Source organism: Alligator mississippiensis, chromosome 7, assembly GCF_030867095.1.
Source record: "Alligator mississippiensis isolate rAllMis1 chromosome 7, rAllMis1, whole genome shotgun sequence".
Classification (NCBI taxonomy): Eukaryota; Metazoa; Chordata; order Crocodylia; family Alligatoridae; genus Alligator; species Alligator mississippiensis.
Genome location: NC_081830.1, coordinates 3887552 through 3915158, shown reverse-complemented (window position 1 = coordinate 3915158; position 27607 = coordinate 3887552). Strand labels below are relative to the sequence as shown.

The following is a 27607-nucleotide window of genomic DNA, read 5'->3' as shown; positions in this document are numbered from 1 at the left end:
GGGGCCTGGAACCGGAATACGAGGTTGATGTCAAATCCCAAACTTTGAGCCCAGGCCTCCTTCCTGCTGTCTGGTCTATGACAGAAGTGTTCCCTTTCTGGGACGGTGTTTCTGGACTCTCTGGAAACAAGTCCCCACTCCTCCCTCCCCTCAGATGTATTGTCAGTGACCCTGTACCAGCTGTGTAGACTCAGCCTGGGACTCCCAGTACACCCTGTTCCAAGCAGGGAGGGCACATCAAATCCTACCCTGCAACACCAGGGCACCGGTCCATGAGGCTGGGGGAGGCAGAGCCCAGCAGAGGGAAGGCTCAGCAGGAAGCTGGGCTGGGGTTTTTGTGCAGCTGGTGCCTCTGCGCCCATTGCTGTGTGCTCACAGCACAGTAGTAGATGCCAGCGTCACGAAGCCTGGTGCCGTTCCGGGTGAGGCTTGTGAAGCGAGAGGTCTTGTCCACAGTCAGGGTGAATTCCCCCACGGATGAGGTCCCATCAAACCCGCTCCCCAGGAAGATCAGGCCCCCTCGCCCCTGCAGAGACTGATGGTACCAGGACATTTGGTCTGCAGAAGTGACATTCTGGTTGCATTGGATCAGGAGCTTTCCTCCTTCCACGGTGGTGAGCCGGGGTGGCTGAAACACCTGGGCCAGGGCCCATCTCGCTGCCCCTGGAGGAGAGGCAGAAAGTGAGGGAGGGTGAACTTGCCCCCACCTGGAATGTGATTTCTGGATTATATGGGGCAGCAGGAACCAGGGGCATTGGTCCCAGACAATTAGTGTCACAAGTGATAGCAAGAGAGGTGCAGGGAGGATGGAGGGATCAACTGGAAGACACTGAAGAGGGAAGGAGAGGCAGATGGAACAGGTGTGTAGGGTGGATGGACAGATAGAAAGAAGAAAAGAAGGAAAGAAGAAGCAATAGCCTTCCTTGGAACAAGGTAAGGGTGAAAAGTCGAGGCGCAACTGGGTTAATGGTACCCACTGCTGGGTTAATGCTAGCCACTGCTGACCTTTACCTTTGTCATTCTGCAAGGGTCATGGGTGGCCGTATGATAGCAAGCACTGGACAGAGGAGAAGCAAAGAGAGTCCTACTCACCAAGCAGGCAGAGCGCAGACAGGAGCCCCTCCATGGCGGTGCTCAGGGCTATCTACCACGTTCCCAGGAGCTCTCAGGACCAGCACGATGGTGTCTCCATCTTCCTAACCCTCGCTATCCTCCCCAATACACTGCTGCCTCTGATGGTACGAACCACAGGGCTTCAAAACAACACCCCCCTGCTGCCACCCTCACAAACAGGCAAACCACTTCCCTTCTGATCCTCTGAGCAACAGAATTGCCTGGAGTTTAAGGGAGAGACTCGACCATGATGTACTGTACAGCTATCACCATTGGTCATTACAGAGTCCTGCCAGGGATGGATGGATGGATGTAAGTGCACAGTTGCACTCACTAAGATGCTGTGGTTATAAAATAGAGTGGAGTGTTGTAGCTGTGATGTGTGTGTGATGTGTGATGTGTGTCCAGGACATAGATGAGAAGCCCTTGCCTTGCATAAAAATAGAACACCTTTTCTCTCCTTGTGTCATTTCTCTGCCTCTCTATCTATCCCCGCTCCCTTTCCTCTGCAGTAACCCTGCTCCCTCTGCATAGTCCATAGCCCATGATAGAGACCTGGCCCTGCCCAGTGCCACAGCTAGCCAGTGAGACAACCCCTATCCTACAAAGCATAAAGTCTAAATGCAAAAGGGTTGTGGACAAGTGGTGTTGTCTTGGACAAATCCCCTCAATTTCCCCCATGTTTTAGTGTCACCCATATGCTGTTTCAGGGACGCCAGGCCATTGTGAGTCAACCTGGTTCTGGAGGACGCTATCTCAAGGATTGATTCCCCCTTCCTGGCAGAAGTGTGCCCCCACTTCCCTGACTGTCCATGCCCAGCCCCAGCTCCCAGCCATCAGATTTTGTACAAGACAGAAACCCCCCCCACTTCAGTGTGCAAACATCATTTCCCCACACCGCCGCTAGAACGACTTTGCTGGAGGTACAGGCAACCAGTTCCCTACATGCCCGTGCCCACTGGGACCCAGGAGAGAGAGTGCACAGGTCTCAGATTAGTGAGAGAGAGGAGGGGGCAGGCCAGGACTTTGAAAACCAGCCTTGTTCTTCCTACTTCTCAGCTCAGCACTTGCAAAGGGGCTGTTTTGCCTGACATGCTGCTGCCCTCTGCCAGCCAGTCAGAGCATTGTACCCTGCTCTCACATGCCCAGAGCTCAGCCTGGGCACTAGCTGGAGTTTTGACAGGTGTCAGGCACCCAAGTCCAGGTGCAACCGGGGATCTGGGGGCCAAGTCCCCTGGATCCCAGTGCCTTTGGCCCTTGAGCTGCTTAAACTAGGATCCTCAATCTGTGCCCTCCTTTCTGGGAAGGAGAAGCAATGAAACTCAGTGGTGGAGATAATGTGTAATGCCAGAGGCATCACAACACACCCAGGCACCCAGGGCAGCTGCCACCACTGCAGTCCAGTGGTTGTGGCCAGGGATGGATCCAGAGGAGTGCAGTGGTGCAGCTGCAACCCTGTTTCAGATTGGATCCAGCCTGGAAATCTGAGCATTTTCTTCAAGTCCCCAATGCAGGTAACAATCCCCAGCTTCCCCTCTTGCTCAAAGGCACATCACCTCCCCTCTCCTTCCCTGTACCCTGCCTTCAACTGCTGTGTTCTCCACTGTCCCCTGGGGCAGAGCTTTCCAGCTTGGCTGCACAGGGTGGGCTCAGCTGGGAAGAGTGACCACAGCAGAGGCAACGGGCAAGGATGTCTCCCTACATCCACCCCTGGATGTGGGCCTTTTTTTTCATCCCTCTCCTCCCAAGTCAGCAGCCAAGACCCATCGTTATGTTGCCATGTGGCTCCCCGTCGTTGACTGTGTGTCTTCTGACAACCAGAATATCTACGGCTGTGGACACACGTACACTTTGAGCCCTTTCCAAAGGGGACCATGCAGCAGCCGGCACTGATGGTTCTCATTGTTGTGCACGATGAATCAGCTGAGAACAATTCAACTGTAGGGAAATGTAACTCAGCTCCAACTAACACAGCTTCCTCCAGAGGAAGAGAGGAAAGGCCCCCATGCATTGCAATGAGCACCTGGGGAGGCACAAGGAGACCTTCTGCCCTGCCCCTTATTTTTCCAAGAGGAAGGGGTGATATGAGGACCCAGTCATGGTCCGAATGGGTCCGCATGAGAAGTGATTTCCAAGCACAGATGCATCTTCAACCCAAGGCTGCTAGGAGGGGAAGGAGGCAAGCCTGGAGAAGGGCTGGGCTGTGGGAGGTTCTTGCACTAGGGGTGGATGGTGCTGCTGCCCTGTGTGGCTCAGGGCACAGAAATAAACAGCAGAGTCTGAGAGCTGGGTGGCATGGATCTGCAGAAGAGCCGTCTGCTGCTCCGTGTCCAGCTGGGCCCCCAGGTGGCTCAGGCTCCCATCCTGCCCGTAACGCACCCCCCGAGAATCAACCTGCAGCAGGTAGTCCAGCTGGTGGCTGGGGCCGCGCCGGTACCAGAGGAGGGAGGGGGCATATGTGGTTGTGTAGTTGCAGGCCAAGCTGGCATTCTCTCCTTCAGACACGGTCACCTCCAAGCGGACCTGGGTCACTGACTCCAGCCCTCCTGACACTGCAACAGAAAGAGTCGGGGCATGCATGGACAAGTGGAGATAGAGGTAAGTCAAACATGGCCAGACAGCCCAGCAAGCGGACTGGTACCTTCCCCTGTCCTCTCCTCCCACCTAGCCAGTCCCACTGCCCTCCCCTCCCAGAGACTTTTCCAAATTCCTGATTCCCTCCCGCATCTCCTCCAGAGCCCCTGCCCCTTTCCCCTGGCACAGCTGGGAGCCCTCTCACAGCTAAAACTCACCTGGAAGACAAAGAAAGAAGACCAGCAGGAAAGCCAAGGGCCTCATTGCTTCCAGGAGGGAGATCGAGAGAGTAGCCCCAGGGGAGAGAGGGGGATGGAGAAAGACTCCAGGAGGAGAGAGGCAGTTTGAGGAGCTCAGTCTGGTCTGAGGACCTGCAGAAGAAAGTATCTTCCCTGCTGCTTTGTGCCACATCTCAGGCCCTATGCAGCAGCCCAGAAAGGAAACAGGGTGGGAGGAGTAGGCATCTATTCAGAGGCAGCTCAGGCTTCAGGGCAATTCCCCTGTTGCTTGCTATGTTCTGCACTGCAACAGGGATACAGGGTGCCTGTGGGGGATTACATGGAGTCCAGATGTGCTTGCCTCCCCTGCATGCCTGCTTCTTGCTCTGGATAAGATGCAAGGAGCAGAAGGCAGCCCGGTCCCCAACCAGAGCTGTCCAGGCTAGAAGCACACCAGGTCAGAGAGACAGCTGAGGATTGCTGGATCCTATGCTGCAAGCACCTACGTGGTGGAGACACCCATGTGGCAGAGCCCTCTGAGTGAGGCCAGAGCTGGGTCCTGGTGAAGCTTTAGCTTGTCCCCTGCCCCATTTTACTGCCTGTCTGCAGCAGCTGTTCCTTGCCCTGTTCCCCTGGACTGCAAGCCTCTTGGGGCAAGGGATGTCTCTGTGTTATGTACTCATGAAGCACCCCATCGCCACAGGGGTTTGACTAGTGGCTGCTTTTCACTGCTGGGGGTGCAAATAACAAATGTTCTGAGTAGCAAATGAAATCAGGCTAGGAAGAAGATGCGGGTCTTCAAGGAGCAGCTGATTAACCCTTGGGACAATTTGAATCATCATCAAGAAGGTGAAGTACAGACTGGAAATAGGGTGCCAGGACCCAGATCCCCATGTTCCCTGCAGGCAGGAGGGAGTGGCTTGTTCCCCCACAACAACAGCACGAAACTTCACCCCGCCAGGGTAAGGGGTGGTGAGAGGGGAAGAGCTGAGTATCTCCTCCCCCAGCATGCTCACCCCTCTGCCCCCAAGATATTGCACTGCTCAGGAAGTGTCATCAGTCACTGTGCCCCCACAGTGCCCAGGGACAAGGCAGCATCCAAGGCCTGGGTGTTACAGAGACAAAGGAAGCTGTAGGAATGTGGTGAGTCACCCCGTTGCTGCTGACTGTCCCCTGCCTGGTCGATGAGCCCTGGGGTTTTGCCAGGACACTGTCAATGCTAGGCCAATCCATAAAAGCTGTCAGACTGGTACATGCAGTTGATGTGAGAGGTGCCCCTTTCCCTGGCACTGGCTGACCCTCCTGGCTGGCGCACTTTGATCTGGGCCATTGCACCTGGAACAACATAGTGCACATTTTCATTCCATCCAGGAAGAGCACACAGCAACTGCTGAAACTTCCTTAGCCTGACGAAGGGTTTCTGAACTCGAAAGCTTGCTTAATAACTATTCTCCAACTATTTGGGTTGGTCTAATAAAAGATATCAAATTCACCCAAGGAACCTTATCTGCATATAGTGCACATTATGCTTGCAGGGCATCCGGGAAAGCATTAGGGAGAGGAGTGCCAGCACAGACATGGACAGGCAAACATCCAGTGGGGACAGGGCAGGAGGGAGCAGGGCTGGCAAAGGTCACATCTGGATACCCCATAGCCACCCATGGAGAGCTGGCTGCTAGCTCTGTGCCCCACAGGCAGCTCAGTGGCTAGAAAAGGAGGCGGGTAAGCGGGCAAGGGTTTTTGAGCAGGGTCATGGATTCCCCTGCGCAGTGTGGGTCTCAGGGTGCGGTGGTGCCGGGACTGCCTGCAAGGACACTGTCCAGAGGTCAAAGGACACCATCTCATTCATTCCCTTGGTGTAAAGCTGCCTGGAAGTGCTCATGCTGGGATTCCCTCTCCTATAAGAGTGGCTGGGGTGGTCGCACACTGCAGGTCCCAGAACAGACCTGAGCTGGGAGCCTGCAGCTCGGAGTCACAACCTGAGTTGTTCACCACCGCTGCCCTGAGCTTCCGGGACACCGAGTGGCCACAGGTAGAGCCGGAGGTCAGGAACAGGCTGCATCAGGTATGTTAGGTCATGCGATCCAGGAAGCAGCGCTGGAAACGAGAGCATCAGCATCAGCCGGATGATTCAGAAACCCAATCCTCACTCTCTGCAATAGGAGTCGAGTACTCAGATGCCTCAGGCAGCTTTGGAAATCTCATCAGCTACTGAAAATCCAAGGGTTGAAGAGAACATGGGAGTGGTAAGGGGCCTGGCTGGAGACAGACGAACAGAGAAGTGTGTAAGGATGGGTGTATGGGTATCATCTGCCTGCCTTCTGTACCCATATCTGAAGGTCCAGGAAATGCCACCCACAAACAAGCCAAAGACACCTGCCTGCCTGCCTGCCTTCTGTATCAAAGGCAACTCCTGTCCTTCAGGGACCTGGCGCAGCTTGGAGGATATCAGAGGAACATCCAACAAGGAGGAAATGTGTCCTGGAAAAGCCTTAATTTATTCCAGAAGCTCCCCAGAGAGGCCAAGAGGCTGAACGACCGGAGGCTCACACTGGTGTCGTGGAAACACACGCAGCATACTTTTGGGTCAGGTCAGCAGAAGCTTTTATTCAAATGAAACTACAGCTGTAGGGGGGACCCCAAAGTGACATGGATTGCCCAAGCACTTGGAAGGGGTTCCCCCCCAAGAGCAAAATCAGGAGGCTTATATACTTTTTAACAGTCGCTTACAACTCATGTGATCGTACAGTGCAGTTTGCTAGGAAAAGCTGTTACAAACAAGCATTAGCTCATACTGCTTTGCTGTTATCAGGATGGGAACCATGGGGGAGGCGAGGTTAGTTCACAAACCTCCTTCTTGCACCTGGAAATCAGAGTTGTACATACCTTTTTGCTATCTTCAAGGCCGCGGTGAGCGAAGCAGTTGCAGAGGAGTCACAAAGAACACTTTCCCTTATCTGTTCTACTGTACAGAGCCAGCAATTCCCCACAAAGCGGTTATATCTTATAACTCGTATGATCAAAGTTTAAGGCATTTATTTTTTCTGATTCCACCCTGGGACCTCTCCCCGGGGTGCATGTGCAGGCATGGAGGAGATGCAGGAAACTACTCACGGGCCCAGGGAGAGCAGAGAGGCAGGAAAGGACTTCACAAGCTGAGCAGGAAGCACAGCAAAAGCCAGAGGGAGCTGCACCCATGCCTCTCATCACCAGATTCCCTCCCCGGAGGGGGAGAAGAAGCAGCCACCAGCAAGCGGGCATGAGCAACGATAGAGGCACCGACAGACCAAACAGGCCAGAGCAATGAGATGGACACGAGTGCATGGTGAGTCATCCCCAGAAGCCCCACTGTCCCCGCTCCTCTCTTGAGGGACTTGGCCATCTCTCCCGGTTCCACTGAGAGCGATGGTCTCTTTGCATGAATCAGCCCAGATGGAACAACCCTCCAAACCAGATGTGCCCCTGGCTGAGCAGAGACTGCAGGATCTCCCCGGTCTGGACATGGTTCATGAAAGCACTGTAATTACCAGCCCAGATGTGGTCCGCGTTTATGTCTCATCCATTAATTCCAGGTGGTGACTTATGCTGTTAGCAGAACCACAAATCCTGATGTGACTGACGGTGGCATCCCACTAACCCCTGCAGACGCAGCAGTTCCCAGCTGTCTCCTCTGCACAAACCCAGATGTGGCTCACAGCTGCATCATAATAGCTGATTACAGTCTACCAATGAATCCCAGATGTGGCTTGGCGATTTTGCTGTGTGAAGCAGTCTCACTGGGCCGTCTCAATGAATACCCTTCCCCCGTCCAGATGTGGGTGACGGCTGCCTGCTATCCCGCATTCCAGATGTTACTCGTGCCTGCCTCTCACGCGGAGGCCAACTTTGCGCCTGCCTCTCTGCCCAGCTGGGGTTCGCCGCTGATGCTGCCCCATCCAGATGTGTTCGGGAACGCAGGTGTGGGCCGGAAGGGACACGAGGGGCCTGCACTCAGTGTGCTCAGGCTGCTTCCCCACCTCTGGGTTCTGGATGTGCTGTTCCAGCCATCTCACACCCTGACTTCTCCCTCCTCCCTCTACTTTCACAACCCCCTGATGCTTCATGGAGAGCGCAGGCATCCGGCAGTGAGGAGTTGGTAGTTTCTTGCCCTTCCTTCCCTCAACTTCATCCTCCCTGCTTCTCAGCGCCCCGTTCCCACCCCGTCCTCTGCACGCACTATCCTGGGGTGACAGATAGCCGGATCCGGGGTGCTTGTGGGACCCCAGGGGCATGCTCCAGCAGCACAGAGCACTAACCCCACGGCATGGGGCGATGCAGGGGCCTGGATGGAGGTTCCCCATGCCCTCCCCTCGCCTCCCTTCCCCCCTCCGCCACACACGGCCGCCCGCCTGCGCCCCCTCCGAGGGGGCCCGCTTCCCCCGCCTCCCTCCCTCTTTCCGAGCCAGTGCCAGCCAAGTCTTTCACCCCATTGTGCCGGGGATTCATTAACATTCCCGCGGCGAGGGAGCCGCTTTTGTGGCGCTCGGGGGAGGTCGGGAGGCCACGGGGGAGCGGCGAAGAGCGAGAGGGGGAAGCCAGGAAGGGCCGGGCCGGGCCGGGCGCAGGGGAGCCCCGCGGCGGGGTCGGGGGCTGAGGGTGCGGCTCCCCGAGGGGCCTGGGCTCCTGGTGGCCTGCAGCTCTGTGACCCCCCCTGTCTGCCCCGGGGGGAGTCCCTGCCCACCCCCCCCAGCGGAGCCCGACGGCCGGCGCGGGGCAGGAAGGGGTTAAGGCGCCCCCCCATCCCGCGGCCACACAAAAGCCGGCGGGAGCGGAGCGGGACGAGCGCTTGGGGCCGCACAATGAGCGGCGCGGCCGAGGGGGGCGTGTCCCCGGCCCCGGCCCCGGCCCCGGGCCGCCCGGCCACGGCCGCAGCCACCGCCGTGCCGCAGGCTCCGGCCCGGGGGGGCCCCGGCCGCGGGATGTCGCGCCGCAAGCAGCGCAAGCCGCAGCAGCTCATCTCCGACTGCGACGGCTCCACGGCCTCCGACAACGGTGGGTGCAAGGCGGGGCGCGGGGACACCTCCCGCGTGCACACGTGCGCGCACACACACACGTGCACACAGGCGGGGCTATGAATGGCCTCGTGTGTGTGTGTGTGTGTCCCCCCCCCCCACACACACACCCCGCTTTGTAAGGTTGCCGGGCAACCCCGCGTCGCCGGGAGCCCGCCCCGCGGCGGGGTGTGTGCCGTGTGTCCCCCCCCCCGCCCCGGGTCCCCGCGTGTCCCCGGCCGCCGCGGCGCTCCGGACACCAGAGGTCCCTGCAGCCGCCGCGCCCCGCCCGCATCCGCTGCTCGGCTCCTCCCGCTTCCTCCTCCTGCTCCCGCTCCCGCTCCCGCTCCCGCTCCCGCTCCCGCTCCTGCTCTGCGGGCGCCGCGGCCCAGCGAGCTCCGGCCGGGCCATGGCCGAGGCGGCAGGTGCGCTCCCTCCCATCGGAGCCCCCCGCCTCGGGTGGGGCACACCGGGGGCACAGGCGGGTTTCGGGGGGCAGGGGAGCGCGGGGGGGGGCCGGGGTGCAGCGCTGACCCCCTTCCCGGTCTCTCCCTGCAGGGGACACGGGCGACGAGGCGGCCCCCTCCTCCTCCGGCCCCGCCGAGCAGCCCCCGGCGCCCGACAGCGCCAGCTCCTCCTCGTCCTCCTCCTCGTCCACCTCGGAGCCGCGGCCGGAGAGCCCCCCGGGCATGGAGACGGAGCCGCCTGCCCCCGCCGCGCCCGAGCCCCCCGCTCCGCCGCCGCCCCCGCCCGCCGCAGCCCCGCCGCCCGCGCCGCCCGGCGGCCACCTCAACATCCCCCTGATCCTGGAGGAGCTGCGGGTGCTGCAGCAGCGCCAGCTGCACCAGATGCAGATGACGGAGGAGATCTGCCGCCAGGTGCTGCTGCTGGGCTCGCTGGGCCAAGCGCCTGCCCCCGAGCCGCCCGCTGCCGCCCCGCCGCCGCCGCCGCCGCCCGCCAAGGCCCCCCTGCCCGTCTTCTCCATCAAGGCCGAGCCGGGACGGACCCCGGCGTCCGGCTCCCCGGAGCTGCCCAAGCCCGCCTTCTTCCACCTATACCACCCCTTCCCCCGGGGCCCCAAGGCCGAGCCCCTGCTGGCCCCGGCGTTCCCGGCCACGGGGCTGCTGGCCGCCCAGTGCCTGGGGGCAAGCCGGGGCCTGGAGCCGGCGTCCTCGCCAGGGCTGCTGCGGCCCAAGAACGGGGCCGGGGCGGTGGAGCCGGGGCCCGACGATAAAGCGGGCGGGCGGCACAAGTGCCGCTTCTGCGCCAAGGTGTTTGGGAGCGACAGCGCCCTGCAGATCCACCTGCGGTCGCACACGGGCGAGCGGCCCTACAAGTGCAACGTCTGTGGCAACCGCTTCACCACCCGTGGCAACCTGAAGGTGCACTTCCACCGGCACCGCGAGAAGTACCCCCACGTCCAGATGAACCCCCACCCCGTGCCCGAGCACCTCGACTACGTCCTCACCGGCACCGGGCTGCCCTATGGCATGTCCGTGCCCCCCGAGAAGGCCGAACCGGGCGAGGAGCCCCCGACCCCGGCCCCTGAGCCCCGCAAGGGCCTCAGTGCCACCGAGAGCCTCACGCTGCTCTCCGGGGCGGCCACCCCCACCGCCTCGCAGGCCCTGCCCGTCTTCAACAAGCTGGTGCTGCTGAAGGCGGCCGAGGGCCGGGCCAAGGGGGACGAGAACACCCCTCCGGGCCGGGAGGCCGAGGCTGCCCGCCTGCCCCTGGGCAAGCTGCCCGGCTGGGCTCTGCTGGCTGGCCACTTCAAGGCGGGCAGCACCGGCTTCCCCTTCCCCTGTCTGCTGGAGCCGCTGGGCACCTCGCCCTCCGAGACCTCCAAGCTGCAGCAGCTGGTGGAGAAGATCGATCGCCAGGCACCCCCGACGCCCGGGGTGGGCGGCACCGCGGCGGCGGCCCCCTCGCCCCCAGCCCCTTCATCCTCCTCCTCCTTGATGGCCGGCACCTCCCCTGGCGGCGCGGCTGCCCCCAACCAGTGTGTCATCTGCCTGCGGGTGCTGAGCTGCCCCCGGGCCCTGCGGCTGCACTACGGGCAGCACGGTGGGGAGCGCCCCTATCGCTGCAAGGTATGCGGCCGCGCCTTCTCCACCCGCGGCAACCTGCGGGCACACTGCGTCGGCCACAAGGCCAGCCCAGCCGCCCGCGCCCACAACTCCTGCCCCATCTGCCAGAAGAAGTTCACCAACGCCGTCACCCTGCAGCAGCACGTCCGCATGCACCTCGGCGGGCAGATCCCCAACGGCGCCCTGCTCCCCGAGCCCCCCGCCACCCTCGCAGGGGAGGGACCGCGCCCAGCCCCTGCCCAGCCCGCTGCCGAGGGGCCTGCCCTGCCCCGGGATGAGGAGGAGCTGTCAGAGGAGGAAGATGAAGACGAGGAGGAGGACGACGAGGAGGAAGGCACTGACGAGGACTCGCTGGACAGCGGCGCCGAGAAGCCCCCGGGCGGCTCTGAGGGGGTGTCAAGCCCTGAACGGGAGGTGCTGCCAGCTCCTGCCAAGGAGGAGGAGGAGGATGCTGGGAAGGCGGCAGGGGCAGGGGCAGGGGAGGGCAGTGCCCAGCCTAGCTCCCCTCCCCCGCCCAGGGAGGGATCGCCTCTGCCCCCCACGGGGGACCCCGTCCCCCCGAAGGCTGAGAGGGGAGGAGGAGGGGAAGCAGCAGGAGGCGCCGAGGAGGAGAAGGAGGCTGCAGGGGCTGGCGTGGAGGAGCCACGCGCCGGCCGGGTCCAGGAGGGGGCAGTCGTGGCCTGTGGGGTCTGCAAAGAAGCCTTTCCTGACGGGGCCGCACTACGCAAGCATGTCCTAGCTGCCCACCACCAGGTAAGGGCACCTGGGGCTGTTCCCACCCCAGCTATTCCCCCTCCCCTCAGGCCCCTCCGTTTGCTGTGGGCACTAACGGGTTACTCCCCCCCGCGGTGCCATGGCAGGTGCCTCTGGCATGGGGCTGTGGCCCGGCACGGCGCGGCCGGCGCCCTACCCTGGAGGGCCCGGTGCCGGTGCTGGCAGGGGGCACGGCCAAGCTGCAGGACTTCCTCTCGCGAGATGTGCCGGCCCAGTTGGTGGGCGTGGGGCCCCTGTCCTTCTGGAACCAGTATACCGCCTTCGTCTCCGCCGGTGGGCTGGCCTCCAAGCCAGCCCGAGCACCTGCCCTCGCTGCTGCGGCCCCGGCCCTCTATGGGCCCAGCCCGGGCCCCGCGCCCACCCGGCCAGCCCCTGCCGAGGCCAAGGAGAAGCCCGTTGCTAGTACACTACTGCTGGGACCCCCGGCCCCCAGCGAGCCGGCCCCAGATGGCCAAGGGAAGGCGGAGAAGTAGCCGGCTCAGGAGATAACCCCTAGTAGCCCACTCGGCAGGTAAGGTCCCCTGCCCCTATGGTAGGCAGGGATGGGGCAGGGCCCCTGTTCACACTGCTCCCAGTCTCTGGGACTGTCCCCATCCCTGTTTAGCCATGTTCTGGGAGGGGCTTGGTGGGGTCAGAGGTCACTCGCTAAGATGCTTTAGGGGGCAAAAGTTGCTCAAGGGCAGGGGGGTCAGGAGTCAGTGGCATGGAGATGGGGTCAGATGTGGCTCCTGGGTGGGTAGAGATAGAGGTCATTCAGTGGCTTGGGGCCAGGGCTGAGAGGGTGCATGGGTGGGGGGCCGATGGTGGACGGGGTGGGGGCCGCTCAAGCAGGGCAGGGGTCGGTGCAGAGGTCACATGGGGAGAGGTCAGCATGTGCTTGGCAGGAGATGGCTGTAGGTAGAGGCCACTGGGCAGAGGTGGCTCATGGAGTAGGGCTGAAGGTCAGTCTGTAGGACAAGGGTCAAGCAGTAAGGTGGAGCCAAATCAGAGGTCACAGGGATGTGGGTTCAGGGCTCGCGCGCCCTGGGCCAGCATCCCTCACCAGGGAAGGGGTTAGGAGGGTGCAGGGGCCCGACCTGGCCTTTCCCCCTGCTGCCCCCCTAACCCTGCCTCCCCCTCTCCTCTCTCCGTCTCAGGGGGACGCTGCAGGAGGCCACGAGCTCTGCCGGGGACACCGGCCCTCGCCTCCTCCGCCCACCACGACATTAGCGGCAGTTTAGTCTTCTACTCTAACCGTAGCACGGAGGGACGGGGCAGGAGGCGAGACCCCCTGCGCCGGGGCGGCTCCACCCCTGCCCCCTGTAGCAGAGCGCCCCCTAGTGTAGAGCAGCATCCCGGCCACGCCAGCGGGGAGGAGCCCGGGACTGTGCTGGCCTCGACATTAAAGCAGTTTGACAAATCCCCCGTGGCCGGCTGTGACTCTCGCTGGGGATGGGGACGGGGACGGGGCGGGGGGACGAGGTGGAGGCATGCCACGTGAAGGCGGTATAGGGGTGCACGCACTCCTACACGCCGCCCCCGAGCCTGTGGCTCCGGCCCCTGCTCTGCTCCCCTCTCACACTGTTTGCCTGACATACCCAGGCTTAAGCAGCTCAAGAGCCTCCCTGGGAGGCCTCCATGGAGGGGGAGTGCCTGTGCTAATCCCCACACAGCCCTTCCTCACTCCTTCTCTGGACCCCTGCGCTGTTGCCCCGAGCAGGAAGCAGAGGTGGAGGAGGGAGCAGGGTCATTGCACCCTGAGGTGGGGGAAACTGAGGCCCAGAGCAGTGCCTCCAAAGCTGCTTGTGGGGGAAGGACCCAGGCAGCCAGGGTGTGCCACTCTGTGTAGGGCTGGGCTGCTCCCCAGAAGTGGCTGCATCTTGGGATGGTGGGGGGGTGCTTGGGGGCACCAGAGGCTGGAGATTTCATGAGGCTGGAACAGGCCTCGTGCTGCCAGTACCCAAAATGGCCTCTTCAGCTTCCAGTGAGCTGCTGCCAGTAGCCATGATGGTTGCCATGCCCTCACACCGCCAGCATCCAACAAGGTTGCCCACAACCAATATGGCGGATTTATTACCACCACCATTTCCGGCCACGTGGTGGTACGAAAACGAATGGAGGCGGGCGGAAGGTGATAGGGCTCGTGGCGGGATCGCGGCAACTGGGACCGGAAATGGTCACAGACCTCTGGAGACGATGCCCAGTGCCAGTAGACAACATGAGGGCAAGAGCTTCCTCATGCCAGTACCAACATGGCTGCTTCCAGCGTCCCTCCCCCCACGTGACGCGAGCCCTGTTTTTTTTCTTTTTTAAATGACTGTGGGCAGTCGCTCTCCGGCCGTCCATTGGACAGCGGAGAAGGGCGGCCTCTGGTGCCAGTAACCAACATGGCTACCCCCAGAGTGGTAACAAGTATGGCCGCCCGGAAGAGGCGAGGCCTCTGGTGCCAGTCACTAAAATAGTGGAGGCGGAGGACGAGAGTGCGTGCGCACCGATGAACCCAATTGCTAATACGGCCGCCCGGCTTGCCCATACGAAATATGACTGACGCCCATGATAAAAATGGCCACGGGGGAGCCGCTCTGTAAATAACCACAGGCAGCCGTCACGTAGACACCAAACGTGCCCACTTCCAAGATGGCTGCCAACAGGCGCACATACCCGTAATCAAAATGGCCGCCGCAAGAGCTAAAACCGGAAATGTTTCCAGGGGGGACAGGTTTTTCGTGACCTCAGCTCTGAGTTGACTCCGCGGCCATTTTGGTTATGGGCATGTGTGTGTCAGGGGTCCATTTTGGAACTGGGCATATCCGCTCACCCGCCGTGCGCCTTTGAATTCCGCCCCCCGCGGCACTTCCGGTTGCCGGTGTGCTGCGGTGTTTGGGGCCCGGGCGGTGCCTGGAGCTGCCGGGACCATGTCGGACACATGGAGCTCCATCCAGGCCCACAAGAAGCAGCTGGACTCGCTGCGGGAGCGGCTGCAGCGGCGGCGGAAGCAGGACCCGTTGGGTGCGACGGTCAAGGAAGGGGCAGCGCTGGGGAGGGGGCGAGGTCAAAGGTCACGGGGAGGACTGGAGTCAGAGAGGTGGGGGGTGGCTAGGGTCATAGGAGGGAGGGGGGTCAGAGGTCACAGCGACTTCTGGGGGTCCTGGAGGGGTGCAAGGGCAGAGGTTGCTGACCCCCTGCTGCCCCCCAGACCCGCGCAACCCGGAGCTGGCGCTGACGCCGCCCTTCCGCAGCGACAGCCCCGTGCTCGCCACCGCGCCCGCACCCAGCGCCGCCGCCGGCACCCGCGACCGCGACCTGGCCACCGACCCCGAGCTGGAGAAGAAGCTGCTGCACCACCTGGCCGACCTGGGGCTGGCTCTGCCCACCGACGCCGTCGCCATCTGCCTGGCCATCTCCACGGTGCGCTCGGCTGCCCGCTCGCCTTCCCCCCCCGCGGCACTGGGGTTTCCTCCCCCGCCACCATTAACCCCCCTGCCTGGAGTTGGGATGAGAGTCCTGGTTCCCCTGCTGTGATCACCCCCCTGGGGTCAAACGCAGGCAAGCCTGGCGTCCCCACTACATTCACAATGTGGATCCTCTTGTCTCCCTGTGGTTTGGTGCCTTCAGACACCCCTTCGTCACTCCCTGGCTGGGTGCAGCCCTGTCCCAACGTGGGGCTGATCCGAACCCCCTCACCCCCCTGCCGGCGTACGCAGTAACCTTGCCTCCCCTGCCCCCTCCCTCCAGCCAGAGGCCCCGGCCACGCCGCGCAGCGTGGAGAGCCTGCTGCAGAAGTTTGCCGCGCAGGAGCTGATTGAGGTGCGCCGGGGGCTGCTGCAGGACGACGAGGAGCAGCCCACGCTGGTCACCTACGCGGACCACTCCAAGCTCTCGGCCATGATAGGTGCCGTGGCCGAGCGCCGGGGCCCTGCTGAGGCCGGGGCCGCCAAGCGCCGCGCGGACCAGGAGGGCGGGGGCGCTGTCTCCTCCCCGGCCGGTGCCACCCCCAGTGCCACAACCAGCGCAGAGCCTGCCAAGGAGCCAGCCAAGAAATCCCGGAAGCAGGCGTCAGACCTGGACCTGGAGATCGAGAGCCTGCTCAGCCAGCAGTCCACCAAGGAGCAGCAGAGCAAGAAGGTGCAGGCCTCTGGCTGGGGAGGAGGGATGGGGCAGGAGGTGCTGGACGCCTCAATTCAGCTTCTAGAAGGGCAGTAAGGGCTAGTGAGTTAGAGGGGAAACTGCGAACCAGGACGCCTGGGTTGTATCCCAGCTCTGGGTGAGGAGTGTGGTCTGCGGGGGGGTAGGGCCTGGCACCAGCACACCTGGGTTTCGTCCCAGCTGGAGGCAGAGCAAGGGTTTTGTAGGTTAAAGAAGGAAGTGCGGGACAGACAAGACTCCTGAGGTCTTTTCTCAGTTCAGAGTCTGGGGGAAGGCAATAGTGGATTACAGCAGAGGATCTGGAAACCAGGACACCTGGGTTCTGCCTTGGCTTTGGCGTGGGAGTGGGGCAATTAGAGCAGGGAGCTGGCAGCCAGGACTCCTGGGTTCTTTTCTTGGCTCTGGAGGGAGGAACCCCCAATATCCAGGGCCCAGCTGACCCTTCCCCGCTGACCCCAGGTGAGCCAGGAAATCCTGGAGCTGCTGAACACCACCACGGCCAAGGAGCAGTCGATTGTAGAGAAGTTCCGGTCGCGCGGCCGGGCCCAGGTGCAGGAGTTCTGCGACTACGGCACCAAGGAGGAGTGCGTGAAAGCCACGGGCGCCGAGCGGCCCTGTCGCAAGCTGCACTTCCGGTGAGAGACGTGTGCACACGCGTGTACCTGTGCGCACTCATGCACACACACCCCCTCCATCATGTCCGTTCCTTGCCACGGCTCTGCGGAGAGCAGGGGCAGGGGTTGAGAGCTGGGAGCTCAGCTTCCAAAGTGGGAGTGTCTGGGCACCCAGATTCCTGGGTCCAGTCCTTACCCACAGTACCCAGTGGGGTTGCACAAGGGGTAGGACAGGGGCCAGGACGTCTGGGTCCCGTGCCCACCCACCACCCTGGTCCGCAGGCGCATCATCAACAAGCACACGGACGAGTCGCTGGGCGACTGCTCCTTCCTCAACACCTGCTTCCACATGGACACCTGCAAGTACGTGCACTACGAGATCGACGCCTGCGCTGACCCTGGTGCCCCTGGCACCCGCGACCACAACCCCGGCCAGGAGCTGGCCCTGCCGCAAGCTGTGGGTGGCGACGCCAGCGCTGACCGTCTCTTCCCACCCCAGGTGCCCACTGCCTGAGGGGATGCTTGTTGGCAGGGGCCTGTAAAACTGGGCAGGGGAAGCTTGGGGTGGGAGGCAGAGCACAGGAGTCTGCCCTCACATCTCTCTCCCGGCCCAGTGGATCTGCTGCGACATCCGATACCTGGACGTGAGCATCCTGGGGAAGTTTGCAGTAGTGATGGCTGACCCGCCCTGGGACATCCACATGGAGTTGCCCTATGGGACGCTAACTGACGATGAAATGCGGCGCCTCAACATCCCCGTGCTACAGGACGAGGGCTTCCTCTTCCTCTGGGTCACTGGGAGGTACTGAGGGTCTGGGAGGGGCTGACCTGGCTCAGAGGGGTCATGGGTGTCTCTGATGCAGGTCAAGGGTCTCACTGGGGCTGTCTCCCTCACAGGGCCATGGAGTTAGGGCGCGAGTGCCTCAACCTCTGGGGGTGAGTGTGTACAAGTGAATGTGCCCCCACATGTCCCCCCTCACACCCTTCCCAGCTGACCTCTACCCCCCGCCCCAGGTATGAGCGGGTAGACGAGATCATCTGGGTGAAAACCAACCAGCTGCAGCGGATTATCCGCACAGGGCGTACGGGGCACTGGCTCAACCATGGCAAGGAGCACTGCCTGGTAGGGACTGGGGGCCTGGTGCTGAGCACGGCTACTTGGTGGGTGCAGGGAGGGGGTTTGCTGTTGGACCTGGGTCTCAACTGGGCCCCGGCAGCCCGTGTGCCAAGCTCAGCAGCTCTGTCCCCGGCAGGTCGGGGTCAAGGGGAACCCCCAGGGCTTCAACCGGGGCCTGGACTGCGATGTCATTGTAGCAGAGGTGAGTCAGCTGTGCCTGTCCCTTCATTCCCCACTTTCCGTCCAGAACCCCTGCTCAGTGCTGCCCCCTCTCCTCAGGTCCGCTCCACCAGCCACAAGCCCGACGAGATCTACGGCATGATCGAGCGCCTGTCACCTGGCACCCGCAAGATTGAGCTCTTTGGGCGGCCCCACAACGTCCAGCCCAACTGGTGAGTGTCTATGAAATGGGAGAGGCTGCTGGGACCGACTCCTGGGTCCAGCCTGGCAGCAGGGCTGGGACAGGCCCACAATGTCCTTTCCCCCCCTGATGCCTACTCTTGTCCTGGCCAGGATCACCTTGGGGAACCAGCTGGATGGCATCCACTTGCTGGACCCAGACGTGGTAGCCCAGTTCAAGCAACGCTACCCCGACGGTGTCATCTCGAAGCCTAAGAACATGTAGGGGACTGAAGGGGGAACCTTGCTCGTGGGGACTGTTTTGTAATAAAAGAGAGGATGGAAAGAGGCACAGGCCATGTTGATGGCTGCAAGGAGCTGGGGGCTGCGCCAGCAGCTGGAGGCTTCCCATGTCCTGTCCCCAGTGAGACCCTCACACTGGCTCTGTCCCCTCCCACTTTAATCCAAACCAGAAAGAACCGCACCACAGTCAGCCCCAGTACTCCCCCCAGGCCCTGTTCCCCCCTCCTCTGCTGCATTCCAGTCCGGCTTCCCATCACGCTGGAGGCCACATGCAGGCCCTGACCCTGACCCCACAGGACAGGGCTATTTCACAAACACGACGCTGCCGCCGCTGCTGCCACCGCTGCTGCTGGAGTTGCGGGAAGCCAGCCAGGCCAGGAAAACGTCCCTGCAAAGGAGGTAGAAAGCGTATGTCAAACATGAGGCAGGACTGCAGGGGGGGAGATGAGGGCGGTTTTTGGGGCAGCTCCATCTCGTGCTGGCCATATGATGTGATGCCAAGACAGCCCCATTACTGCTGCTATGGGCATTAGTGGGGTAATTCTGCCTTCCAAGGAAGTGCTAGGCTGTGCCAAGAAGGCCCAGCCAAGGCAGGCCAGTCTTGCCCCCCAGCTCAGGGTCAGCTGGATACCGTGTTGGGGTCAGGAAGGAACTGTATCCTGGGATCAGGCCAGCACACTCTGGGGTTTCAGCTTTGTCTACACGGGAAGAAGGGGGCACAACATCTGCCTAAGCTCTTCTGAGCATGACTTAATGAAGTCATTACAGTGGCAAGGCCTGGTCCTCACTGCCCGAGGGCAGGTCAGGGTGTTTGATGCCCCATGGCTGGGGTTGTGCCCGAGGGCTGTATGCAGGTTGGAATGAGCTGGACACTGTGGCTGGGGAGGGTCCGAGCAAAGCTGAACCTAGCTGTAGCGAGGCACGCCCGGACTTCCCCGCAACCCCGTCTCCACCCCCGCTCACCGGCAGTGCTTGACGACGCACTCACTGCTGCAGTACTCGTTGTCCCAGTCGCTGCTGGCCACAGGTGGGTTCTCGCAGCCCGAGCGCACACAGCGTGGCCGCGGTGACTCGGCCATTGGGGACCCGGTCACCAGCTCCACAGCCATCTGCGTTGGGGACTCAACCTGCAGGTGGGAGGGGGATCAGGGAAAGGTTATGCCCAACTGTACCCTGTGTCTGCTCCAACTTCTGGACACAGACAAGGCCGTAAGCTCGCTGGTTCTCAGCCTCTGACAACAGACCAGGAGTCAGGACCCAGCTCCCCACACCCAGCCATGTACTCACCTCAGGCACCACATCAGCAGTAACCATCTCCATGGGCTCAGGGGAACCCTGGAGCTCAGGACTGGGCCGCTCAGGGCTGGCCTCCTCAGCCTGCAGGGTGACGGGCTGGATCTGCAGGGCAGGTGGGGGCAGGATCTTGATCTGCAGCGGTGGGGGCTGCTGCTGTAGGTTGAGCCGCACCTTCTGCTGCAGCGGGGGCTGCTGCATGGCCTGCAGGGGTGGTGGGGGCTGCAGCACGGCCACCTGCTGCGTGGGGGGCTGGGGTGGGGGCATCTGCTGAAGGGGTGGGGGCTGCAGTCTGGGCAGCTGCATGGAGGAGGCAGCCGCAGCTGCAGCAGCTGCCGCCTGCAGCACGGAGCGAGTGACGATCTGGGTGGTGCCGGTGCCAAGCTGCAGCCCACGGGAGGTCACCACAGTGGCGGGGATGACCGTGACCACGCCACCCTGGGACACAGCCAGTGAGGACGGCAGCATCTGCTTGGGAATTATGATCTTCGTGATGCTGGTCTGGGGAGCAGGCGTGGGGACAGCTGGGGCAGGCTGTGGAGTTGGCGAGGAGATGCCCCCAGAGACGGTGGCAGTTGGCGTGGCCGTAAGCGGGGTCTCCTGTGCAGGTGAGGGGGCCAGGGCAGCAGTCAAGGAAGCAGCGGGAGTAGACGTCTGCACGGACTGGGAGGCAGGAGAGGGTGGCGTTGGGCTGGGGTCCAGCTCTGTTTCCAGCGTCTGCACGGAGAGAGAATGGGGGATGAGAAAGACGTACAAACAGATACGCAAGACCCTGGCGCACCCGCGGACAAGAGAGCTGAGCCCCGGCCAGCTGGCAGAGGCCCAGCCCCCTTACCTGACACACCTGGATGGCTCGGTAGGCTGCCAATGCCTTCAGGTACTCCTTCTTGGCCGCCTCTGTCTTCCGCTTGTAAACCTTGGGGGAGGGAGGACTAGGTCAGCAGCAAGCCCCAGCCCTGCTCTCATTCCCCCCCACCAGCTTCTGTTCCCCCTGCCCCGTGCCCTCCCAGCCATGCCCACCTGCTTCTGCTCCTCGCCCAGGCTGTCCCACATGGACGCCACGATCTTGGAGACCTCCCCAAAAGTGGCGTTGGGGTTCTGCCCCTTAATGGCGGCCTGCGTGTCACGGAAGAAGAGCGCGTAGGCCGACACCGGCTTCTGCGGCTCGTTCGGGTCCTTCTTCTTCTTCTGCTTCTTAGCCGGCTTCGGCTTCCGCCCCGCGTCCAGCACCAGCGTCGCCTTCTGGGCCGGGGCCTGCTGTGGGGGCGAGAAGAGGGGGCACGGTCAAACTGCAGGCTGGAGACAGAGGTTTGCCCATCCGTGGCGGAGCTGTTCTCGGGTATCAGCAAGAGGTAGCCTGCGACTGGGACGACTAGAGGCCGCGAGGCACAGCTGGAAAGCGCAACAGGGCCGGGCAGGAGCATGTGGCCACTTCTTGCCAACAAACACGGAACCGCCGGCGGCCTCGGCCCCAGCTCCTGCTGACGGGGCAGCGACCGAACGCGGCAGGCGTGACCTCAGCGGGCTACGGACGCAAAGCAAGGGGAGGGGGGAAGAAGTGGGAATCAACTACCCGAGCAACGCAGGAGTCAGGCTCTCACCCGTCTGAACTCCTCAGCTTCCTCCTCCTGCAGCGAGCTGGTGGGGGAAGGCGTGGTGGACATCCGCTCCTCAGGTGACGCCGCCGTGGCGGGGGCCACAGCCGGGGCGGCGGCAGCGGCGGCGGCGGCGGCAGCGGCGGTGGCAGAAGGAGCGGCGGCCGGGGGCAGAATGGCGCTGCCCCCCAGGCTGAGGCCGAGCTGGGAGCTCAGCTCCGACTGGTCGATGGTGGTGAGCTGCCCGTGTCCCATGAGGCTGCCCGGGCTCATGGCGTTCATGGGCACGTCGATGGTGACGGGCGGGTTGGCGTTGTACTGCGCGCCCATGGAGTGCTCCAGGTCCTGGGGGCACACGGCGCAGGCTGGGGGGGGGCCGGCCGGCACCACCGCCAGCAGCACCGCTCCCTGCCCTGCGCGCCCGGCCCGGGCGGCCCCCCAGCACGCACTTACCATGGACAGCCCCCCGGGCAGCAGCCCGCCGCCCTGCTCCATGAGGCCGTGGCTCATGGCCACGGGCATGTCCAGGGCTTGCACGCCGTACTGGGCGGAGAAGCTGGCGTCAGGGGCGCCGCCGGGGTCGCCCAGGTCGTCGAAGTGCCCCACCACGTCCGCCACGGCCAGCGACGGGTCCGCGTCCAGCGCGATGGGCGGGATCTCGAACTCCTCGTCGCCCAGGCTCGGCGTGTGGAAGGTCTGCGGGGACGGGGACGGGACCGTGAGCCCGCGCCGGGCACCCCGCACCCGCCACCCTCCCCGCCCCGGCTCCCCCCTCACCTCGGCGCCCGTCAGGAAGGGGTGCGTGGCGCCCGTGATGGCCAGGTAGTTGTCGCTCCCGCCCGGGAACTGGGGAGGAAGCAGGGATACGTGACGGGCTTCACCGGGCGGGGCACGGACCCTCTCCCCCTCCCCACCCCCACACCTGTGCTCCCCTCCTCCACCCCCACCCCCACCCCCGTGCTCCCGGCCCCGGCACCTCCATGGCCGCGTCCCGACCGATCGCCAAGCACCGCCTCCCCCACCCCCTCCGAGTCCTAAGGAAGGAACCGGAAATCCCCCTTCGTGCGTCACTTCCGCCTCCCCTCCAAACTCGGGCTCGAACTCTAGGCCCTAAGGGGAAGCTGAATGTAGCCACCCCCCCAGAATCGCCCGTAGGAGGAGTAGAGAGGGAGGCCTCCAGGCGGCCAGCGCGGCCCCAGGAGGCGGGTAGAATGGCACCGGAAGTGTGGGCCGCGGAGCAGTAAAGGCGCCAGGAGGCTGCGGCTGGGCTAGAGCGTCTCCCCGGAAGTGAAGCTGAGTCGGGGGGTAGAGCGGCCCTGGGAGGACCGCATCGGACCGGGGCATCATGTCTTACACCTATCTCTTCAAGTACATTATCATCGGGGACACCGGTACGGGGCGGGGGCCCGGGGCCGGGAGCGGGCAGCGGCGGCTCCGACCCCGGGCCCAGCCCTGACTCCGCTCGCTGCCTGCAGGCGTCGGCAAGTCCTGCTTGCTGCTGCAGTTCACGGACAAGCGCTTCCAGCCCGTGCACGACCTCACCATCGGTGATGGGGGATAGGGGGGTTGTGGGGCTGTAGGCGGGTGGGGGAGGGGATGAAGTCAGGGTGCTGTGGGGGGACAGGAGGGGTGTCCAGGCCGGGGGTGCTGACGGAGCCTGGCCCTGCAGGTGTGGAGTTCGGGGCGCGGATGATCAACATTGACAACAAGCAAATCAAGCTGCAGATCTGGGACACAGTGAGCCGGGCTGCGGGGGTGGCCAGTGTTCGAGTCCGTGGGGTGTGGGGGGGAGCGGGGCCGCCCGGCGGGATTAAGCAGCGCTGGGTCAAGCCAGAGCCACGAACGAGATCCCTGACCCCTCTGCCCCTGCGCCCCGCAGGCCGGGCAGGAGTCCTTTCGCTCCATCACGCGCTCCTACTACCGGGGGGCGGCTGGGGCTCTGCTGGTCTACGACATCACCAGGTGAGGCCCGGCTCCTGGGGTGGGAAGGCTTCCCCCTGCACCTCCTTCCCTTCCTGGGGGAGCCCTGGTGCTGCCGCCGCCCCCTTCTCATGGCAGCCCCCACCCAGGCGCGAGACCTTCAACCACCTGACTTCATGGCTGGAGGATGCCCGGCAGCACTCCAGCTCCAACATGGTGATCATGCTCATCGGCAACAAGAGGTGACAGGCGGGGAGGGGTGGGGGGACCCCTGAGGCAGTGGGGGGCTAGGAGGGGCGGAGCCTACAGGGAGGCTGCTGGTTATAGGATGCAGGGGTTTGGGTATAAAAGGGAGAGGCCCGAAGGTGGTGGCCGTAAGAAGACCCTCTGGATGTCGCCCTGGATGCAGGCCTCACAGATGTGCGGTGGGACTTAAGCTGGCCTTTGGGTGGGTATGGGGTCCCAGATGGGTCCTGGCCATGATGCTTCCCCCTCCTCCCTGCATGCGTCTGCAGCGATTTGGAGTCACGGCGGGACGTGCGGAAGGAGGAGGGCGAGGCCTTTGCACGGGAGCACGGGCTGGTCTTCATGGAGACCTCTGCCAAGACAGCTACCAACGTTGAGGAGGTGACTGGGGTTGTGGGGAGGGGGGGTGAGGAGGTGCTCTTCCGCACCTCTCGCAAAGGAGCGGGTCTTGGCTGAGCCCAGGTGGGGATGTGGACCATCCAAATCCTAGAGCACCCCAAACCCTTGACAAATGGGGTCCCGGAAGGAGTGGGGCCACTAACCCTTAACTTCCCCCATCCACCTCCGCTTCACCCTGGGCTGCCTTCTTTCAGGCCTTTATTGACACGGCCAAAGAGATCTACAGGAAGATCCAGCAGGGGCTGTTTGACGTGAACAATGAGGTGAGTTAGGAATCCAGTCCGGAACACCTGGATCCCATTCTTCCTTCCATGGTGGGGCCTTGTGGGGGTGAGCAAGGTATGCTGCTGTCCTTAACACTTGGGTCCCTTTCCATAAGGGTTGGCTGATTTATCTGGGCCTGGCACCTACCTTGGGCAGCCTAGTTTTATTGATTGCTATGCCCCTATTAATGCTCTCTCCCACCCTCTTCCTTGTTCTCTTCCAGGCAAATGGCATCAAGATTGGTCCCCAGCAGCCTTCGGGAGTGGCTCCTGGTGCTGGCTCTCGCCATGGCCCCCAGGGCTCCGGGGACAGCTCAGGCTGCTGTTGAGCCTCTGGGGCCAGGACCAGCTCGCTCTAGCCCCTGGCAAGGGAGACAGCTCCTCGTGGCTGAGCCAAGGGGTGGGGGACTGTAGGGGGTGGCTGGGCTGGGTAATTTCCCCCCCTCCCCCATGTCTCAGCAACCCCCCCCATCTGGGCCCTGAAAAAAGGGGCAAGGACCAGGCACCCCTTAGCCTGTGCCTGGGGGAGACTTTGGGCTCTGCCTCAACCACACATTCCTCCTGGCTGGCTGTGGGTTGCCGACGGGACAGAGCCCAGGGCTAGGGCCTCCCCTTGTCAGTGCCTTCCACCCCCCCCCGGCTGTCTCTCTTACTGCCTGGGACCCAGTTGGGTCTGGCTGGGTCCCCTGTGTCCTGCAGGGTCCTGGCCAGGTGCCCGGCCCCTCCCTGCACCCATGTCAGCTTTTATACTGTACTTGCTCTCTGTGGTTTCTCCTGTTATTAAATGTCTGCATGTGTTCGGCTCTCCCCATGTGTTGCTCTCCATGGGGGTGGAGGGACTGGGGAAGCTGCTGCAGTGAGTGTCTGGGAGTAACCTGGGAATGTCTTGGCTCCCAGATCCCTCCCCAATCAGGTCTGCTAGGCCCCAGCCCCTTGCTGGAGCCCAGGATACAACCCAGGAGCCCTATTTCCTGTCCTGCTCCTAGAGAAGGAATGACTTTCTTATCAGCATCCCTTTCATGCTGGGTGGGTGCTTTTGTGGTCTCCAAGGGGAGTCCAGCTCCATGCTCCTAGTTGCTAAGTGATTTATGCCTCTTGGGCAGCTCCTAGCCCCTTTTGGAAGCAGCTGAAGCAGCACCAGGCCCATGGCTCTGCAGGCCCCCAAATGGGATTGTGTGACAGCACTGGTAGGGCTGCCCACGGCGCCCAGGCCCTGTGGACACTGAGGAATCCCAACCTCGGTGAACGTGGCTCATGGGTCACAGATAACCCCTCTGAGCTCCTTGTGATGCCCAAAGCTGCTGCCTGGCTCCTCTGAGGGGGCCAGCAAAGAGCTGTCCAGCTGGGAGGCTAAGAGTTGGGGTCACTGTTGCCTTTAACCCCCTTGAGGCAACTCATCCATGGGGGCCAGGGCTGGGAAGGGTTTCTGGGTTAGGCCAGTGCTTGGCTCATGGAGGGTGGCTTTGCTCACACAGTCCCCTCTGCTCCCTGTGGCTGTCCTTCCTTTGCTGCCCCTGTCAGATGGGGACCAGGACTGGGCCAGCCCCTTTCTCCTCCAATCCTTGAGAACCTGCCAGTCCCCAGGCAGATCCTTATTTGTGGCCAGTGGACTGGAACCTGCTGTCTTGGGTGTTCAGGTAAGTGCTGTTACCCCCTGGGTAGCTGTTCTTTGCTCGTACCTCCTCTTTGTTCCTCCTGCATTCAAGGTCACCAATCTCTGCACCTAGAACAGGCCCCTCCGTGGGCTCTGATCTGGGTTTGTGTCTAGGCTGAGTTCATCTTGGGTTTTGCCCAATGTGACTGTCTTATGAATAGACCTTGGCTGGTGAGTTGCTTGGGGGCAGAAAGGAGAGTAGCTATGCACTTCTGTTCAGTATCTGGCATGATGGAGCTGTAGCTGACAGCAGCCTTGGGTGTTACCTCAATGCAGGCATTGGCCATAGCAGCAAGGGTTTCAGCCCCAGCCATGGGCAGTTTAACCACCTAGAATTGAGTCTTGTCAAATGAACCTTGGTTCTCTGAACTAACATTTCCTTCTGAAAAACTTTGATGTGATTTGGGGGGATGGTGGGGGGGGGGAAGGTTTTCCCTTTTTTGAGGCTAAACAGCTGCTGTTTGTTTTTTAGTTTGGAAATAAACGTTAACATTCTCAGGTTTATTTATTCACTTGTAGACATACTTTTTCCTACGGCAAAGTTTTAGGAAGTTCAAAACCGTGATGTAGGAAGGACCTCTAATTTTGCTCATGTTTTTACATTCTGTTCCACAAAGGAGAGGTGTTGTGGGGAAGGGGGACGGGGGGAGAAGCAGTCTTAATAAATTTGACTCTTTATCCTTTTTTTTCTCTCCTCCCCCCACCCTCCCCCCCCATTTTCCTTTTACTTACCACTAAGAAAAATTAAGAGGAAATGTGTATGTGTATATGTAACACTCACAGCGCCCGCAGGGCTGACCTGACTTGACACCCCACCCCCCAAAAAATTAAAATCAAAACTTTTTTTAAACTACTTTGTTTAGGAAAAGCATTTGTTGCACTTTCTCTAATGCTTATTCAGAATTTTTTTCCAGGGGGAGTAATAACTTGGAAGTGTAGAATTGTGGCAAAAAAATACAAAAGTGTTACGCAGGAAAAATTAACACTTGCAGAGTTCGACTAAAGCTTTGTATCCAAAAGCCCGTGACTGTTTAGTTGGGGTTCGGGCTTTGTTCATGGGGTCCTGTTTCAGCAGTGAAATGGGATGTGGTTTTTCCTGGGACAGACTACCTCCGAGGGTCAGTGCAGTTCAGTGGACAGCCTTGCCAGTTCATTGAGTTTCTGGAGGGGGAAAAAAAAATAATTTTGGGGGGGGGGTTGTTTTTTTTTGTTTGTTTGTTTTTAGCACTTCTCCGATGCTCTTGTTTGAGATCCCTACACTTGGAAAAAGCTAAAGCATACAGGAGCTGAGCTCCTCGGACACTGCATCCAGGTCCACCCCTACCTCCAGGCACAATCATCCCTGTTTGGACCAGCCTGGCCCGCTGTCTATCTGACCTGTTCTTACAAACTCTCAAGGACTGAGGTTGTACCACCCAGCAGGGGTCCTGGTCCAGTGCTGAACTACCTTCCTGCTACTCGGTCCATCTTAACATCCAATACTGTTGTTTCTTGAAAGCAACGTTTCTACAGCACTGTTTTCATTTTGCTGCCAGGCTCTGCTTTTCTGTCCCTGGTGCTTCTGCCCCTGCCAGTATGGACTGCACCATGAGGCAAAGAGTCCCAAAGCAGCTGGCAGGAGGTGGCCCCGTGCTCTCCAGCCACTTGCATCTGCCTCAGCTCGTTCCCAGCAGTAATGCTTCCTGGCAGGGTGGTGGGGCCCTGCTTGCTTTGCCACCACTGTCCCCATTGCGTCCATACCAAGGTCTTCAACTAGGGCTGAATACCCACCATTTGGCACCACCCTATCCCACTATGTGCCCTGTCAGAGCAGGGAAGACACGAGGATGGTCTGGCTGGGACCCCAAGAAGGCCAGGACTGTAGCCATGGGCAGCCTGTGCCCTGAACAATGAGGATGCCGGCACTGAATATGCAAGAAGGCATTTGCTATGCGTGCAAGCTG

At 61.7% G+C, this 27607-nt stretch overlaps 4 protein-coding genes and 1 gene segment (V, D, J or C); 3 read left to right on the top strand and 2 right to left on the bottom strand.

Moving 5' to 3' along the window:
• Window positions 1–310: 310 nt before the first annotated feature.
• On the bottom strand, window positions 311–1126 carry LOC132251508 (T cell receptor alpha variable 10-like). The segment is given in 2 exon segments: window positions 311–663; window positions 1093–1126. Coding segments are annotated over 2 exon segments (387 nt in total).
• A 6015-nt stretch (window positions 1127–7141) lies between these two features.
• Window positions 7142–13197, top strand: SALL2 (spalt like transcription factor 2). Of its 4 annotated transcripts, none has more exons than XM_059730423.1 (5): window positions 7142–7230; window positions 7333–8936; window positions 9494–11775; window positions 11883–12307; window positions 12933–13021. In XM_059730423.1, exons 2-4 carry the CDS (start codon window positions 8231–8233, stop codon window positions 12267–12269), a joined length of 3375 nt encoding a protein of 1124 aa, XP_059586406.1. In that variant the 5' UTR covers window positions 7142–7230; window positions 7333–8230; the 3' UTR covers window positions 12270–12307; window positions 12933–13021. The 4 variants fall into 4 exon arrangements, with proteins under 4 accessions (XP_059586406.1, XP_059586408.1, XP_059586407.1 ...); XM_059730424.1 differs by having other exon boundaries at window positions 7172–7230; window positions 7478–8936; XM_059730425.1 differs by lacking the exon at window positions 11883–12307 and having other exon boundaries at window positions 12933–13197.
• A 1412-nt stretch (window positions 13198–14609) lies between these two features.
• METTL3 (methyltransferase 3, N6-adenosine-methyltransferase complex catalytic subunit) lies at window positions 14610–18340 on the top strand. Its single transcript, XM_059730427.1, has 11 exons — window positions 14610–14784; window positions 14972–15183; window positions 15511–15900; window positions 16381–16556; window positions 16818–17034; window positions 17150–17337; window positions 17433–17471; window positions 17550–17658; window positions 17789–17854; window positions 17932–18044; window positions 18166–18340. Exons 1-11 carry the CDS (start codon window positions 14691–14693, stop codon window positions 18275–18277), a joined length of 1716 nt encoding a protein of 571 aa, XP_059586410.1. The 5' UTR covers window positions 14610–14690; the 3' UTR covers window positions 18278–18340.
• Window positions 18341–18434: 94 nt separating this feature from the next.
• On the bottom strand, window positions 18435–22241 carry TOX4 (TOX high mobility group box family member 4). 3 transcript variants are annotated; one of them, XM_014596232.3, is made up of 9 exons: window positions 22159–22241; window positions 21960–22028; window positions 21636–21878; window positions 21189–21527; window positions 20608–20844; window positions 20423–20503; window positions 19582–20304; window positions 19258–19421; window positions 18435–18682 (listed from the first exon to the last, which is right to left on the bottom strand). In XM_014596232.3, the coding sequence occupies exons 1-9, from the start codon at window positions 22162–22164 to the stop codon at window positions 18598–18600; spliced, it is 1947 nt and encodes a 648-aa protein (XP_014451718.1). In that variant the 5' UTR covers window positions 22165–22241; the 3' UTR covers window positions 18435–18597. The 3 variants fall into 3 exon arrangements, with proteins under 3 accessions (XP_014451718.1, XP_014451719.1, XP_019338292.1); XM_014596233.3 differs by having other exon boundaries at window positions 20608–20841; XM_019482747.2 differs by having other exon boundaries at window positions 20432–20503; window positions 22159–22240.
• Window positions 22242–22404: 163 nt separating this feature from the next.
• Window positions 22405–24807, top strand: RAB2B (RAB2B, member RAS oncogene family). Its single transcript, XM_006260813.4, has 8 exons — window positions 22405–22573; window positions 22658–22729; window positions 22852–22919; window positions 23062–23144; window positions 23252–23344; window positions 23618–23729; window positions 23942–24010; window positions 24235–24807. Exons 1-8 carry the CDS (start codon window positions 22528–22530, stop codon window positions 24337–24339), a joined length of 648 nt encoding a protein of 215 aa, XP_006260875.1. The 5' UTR covers window positions 22405–22527; the 3' UTR covers window positions 24340–24807.
• Window positions 24808–27607: the final 2800 nt, after the last annotated feature.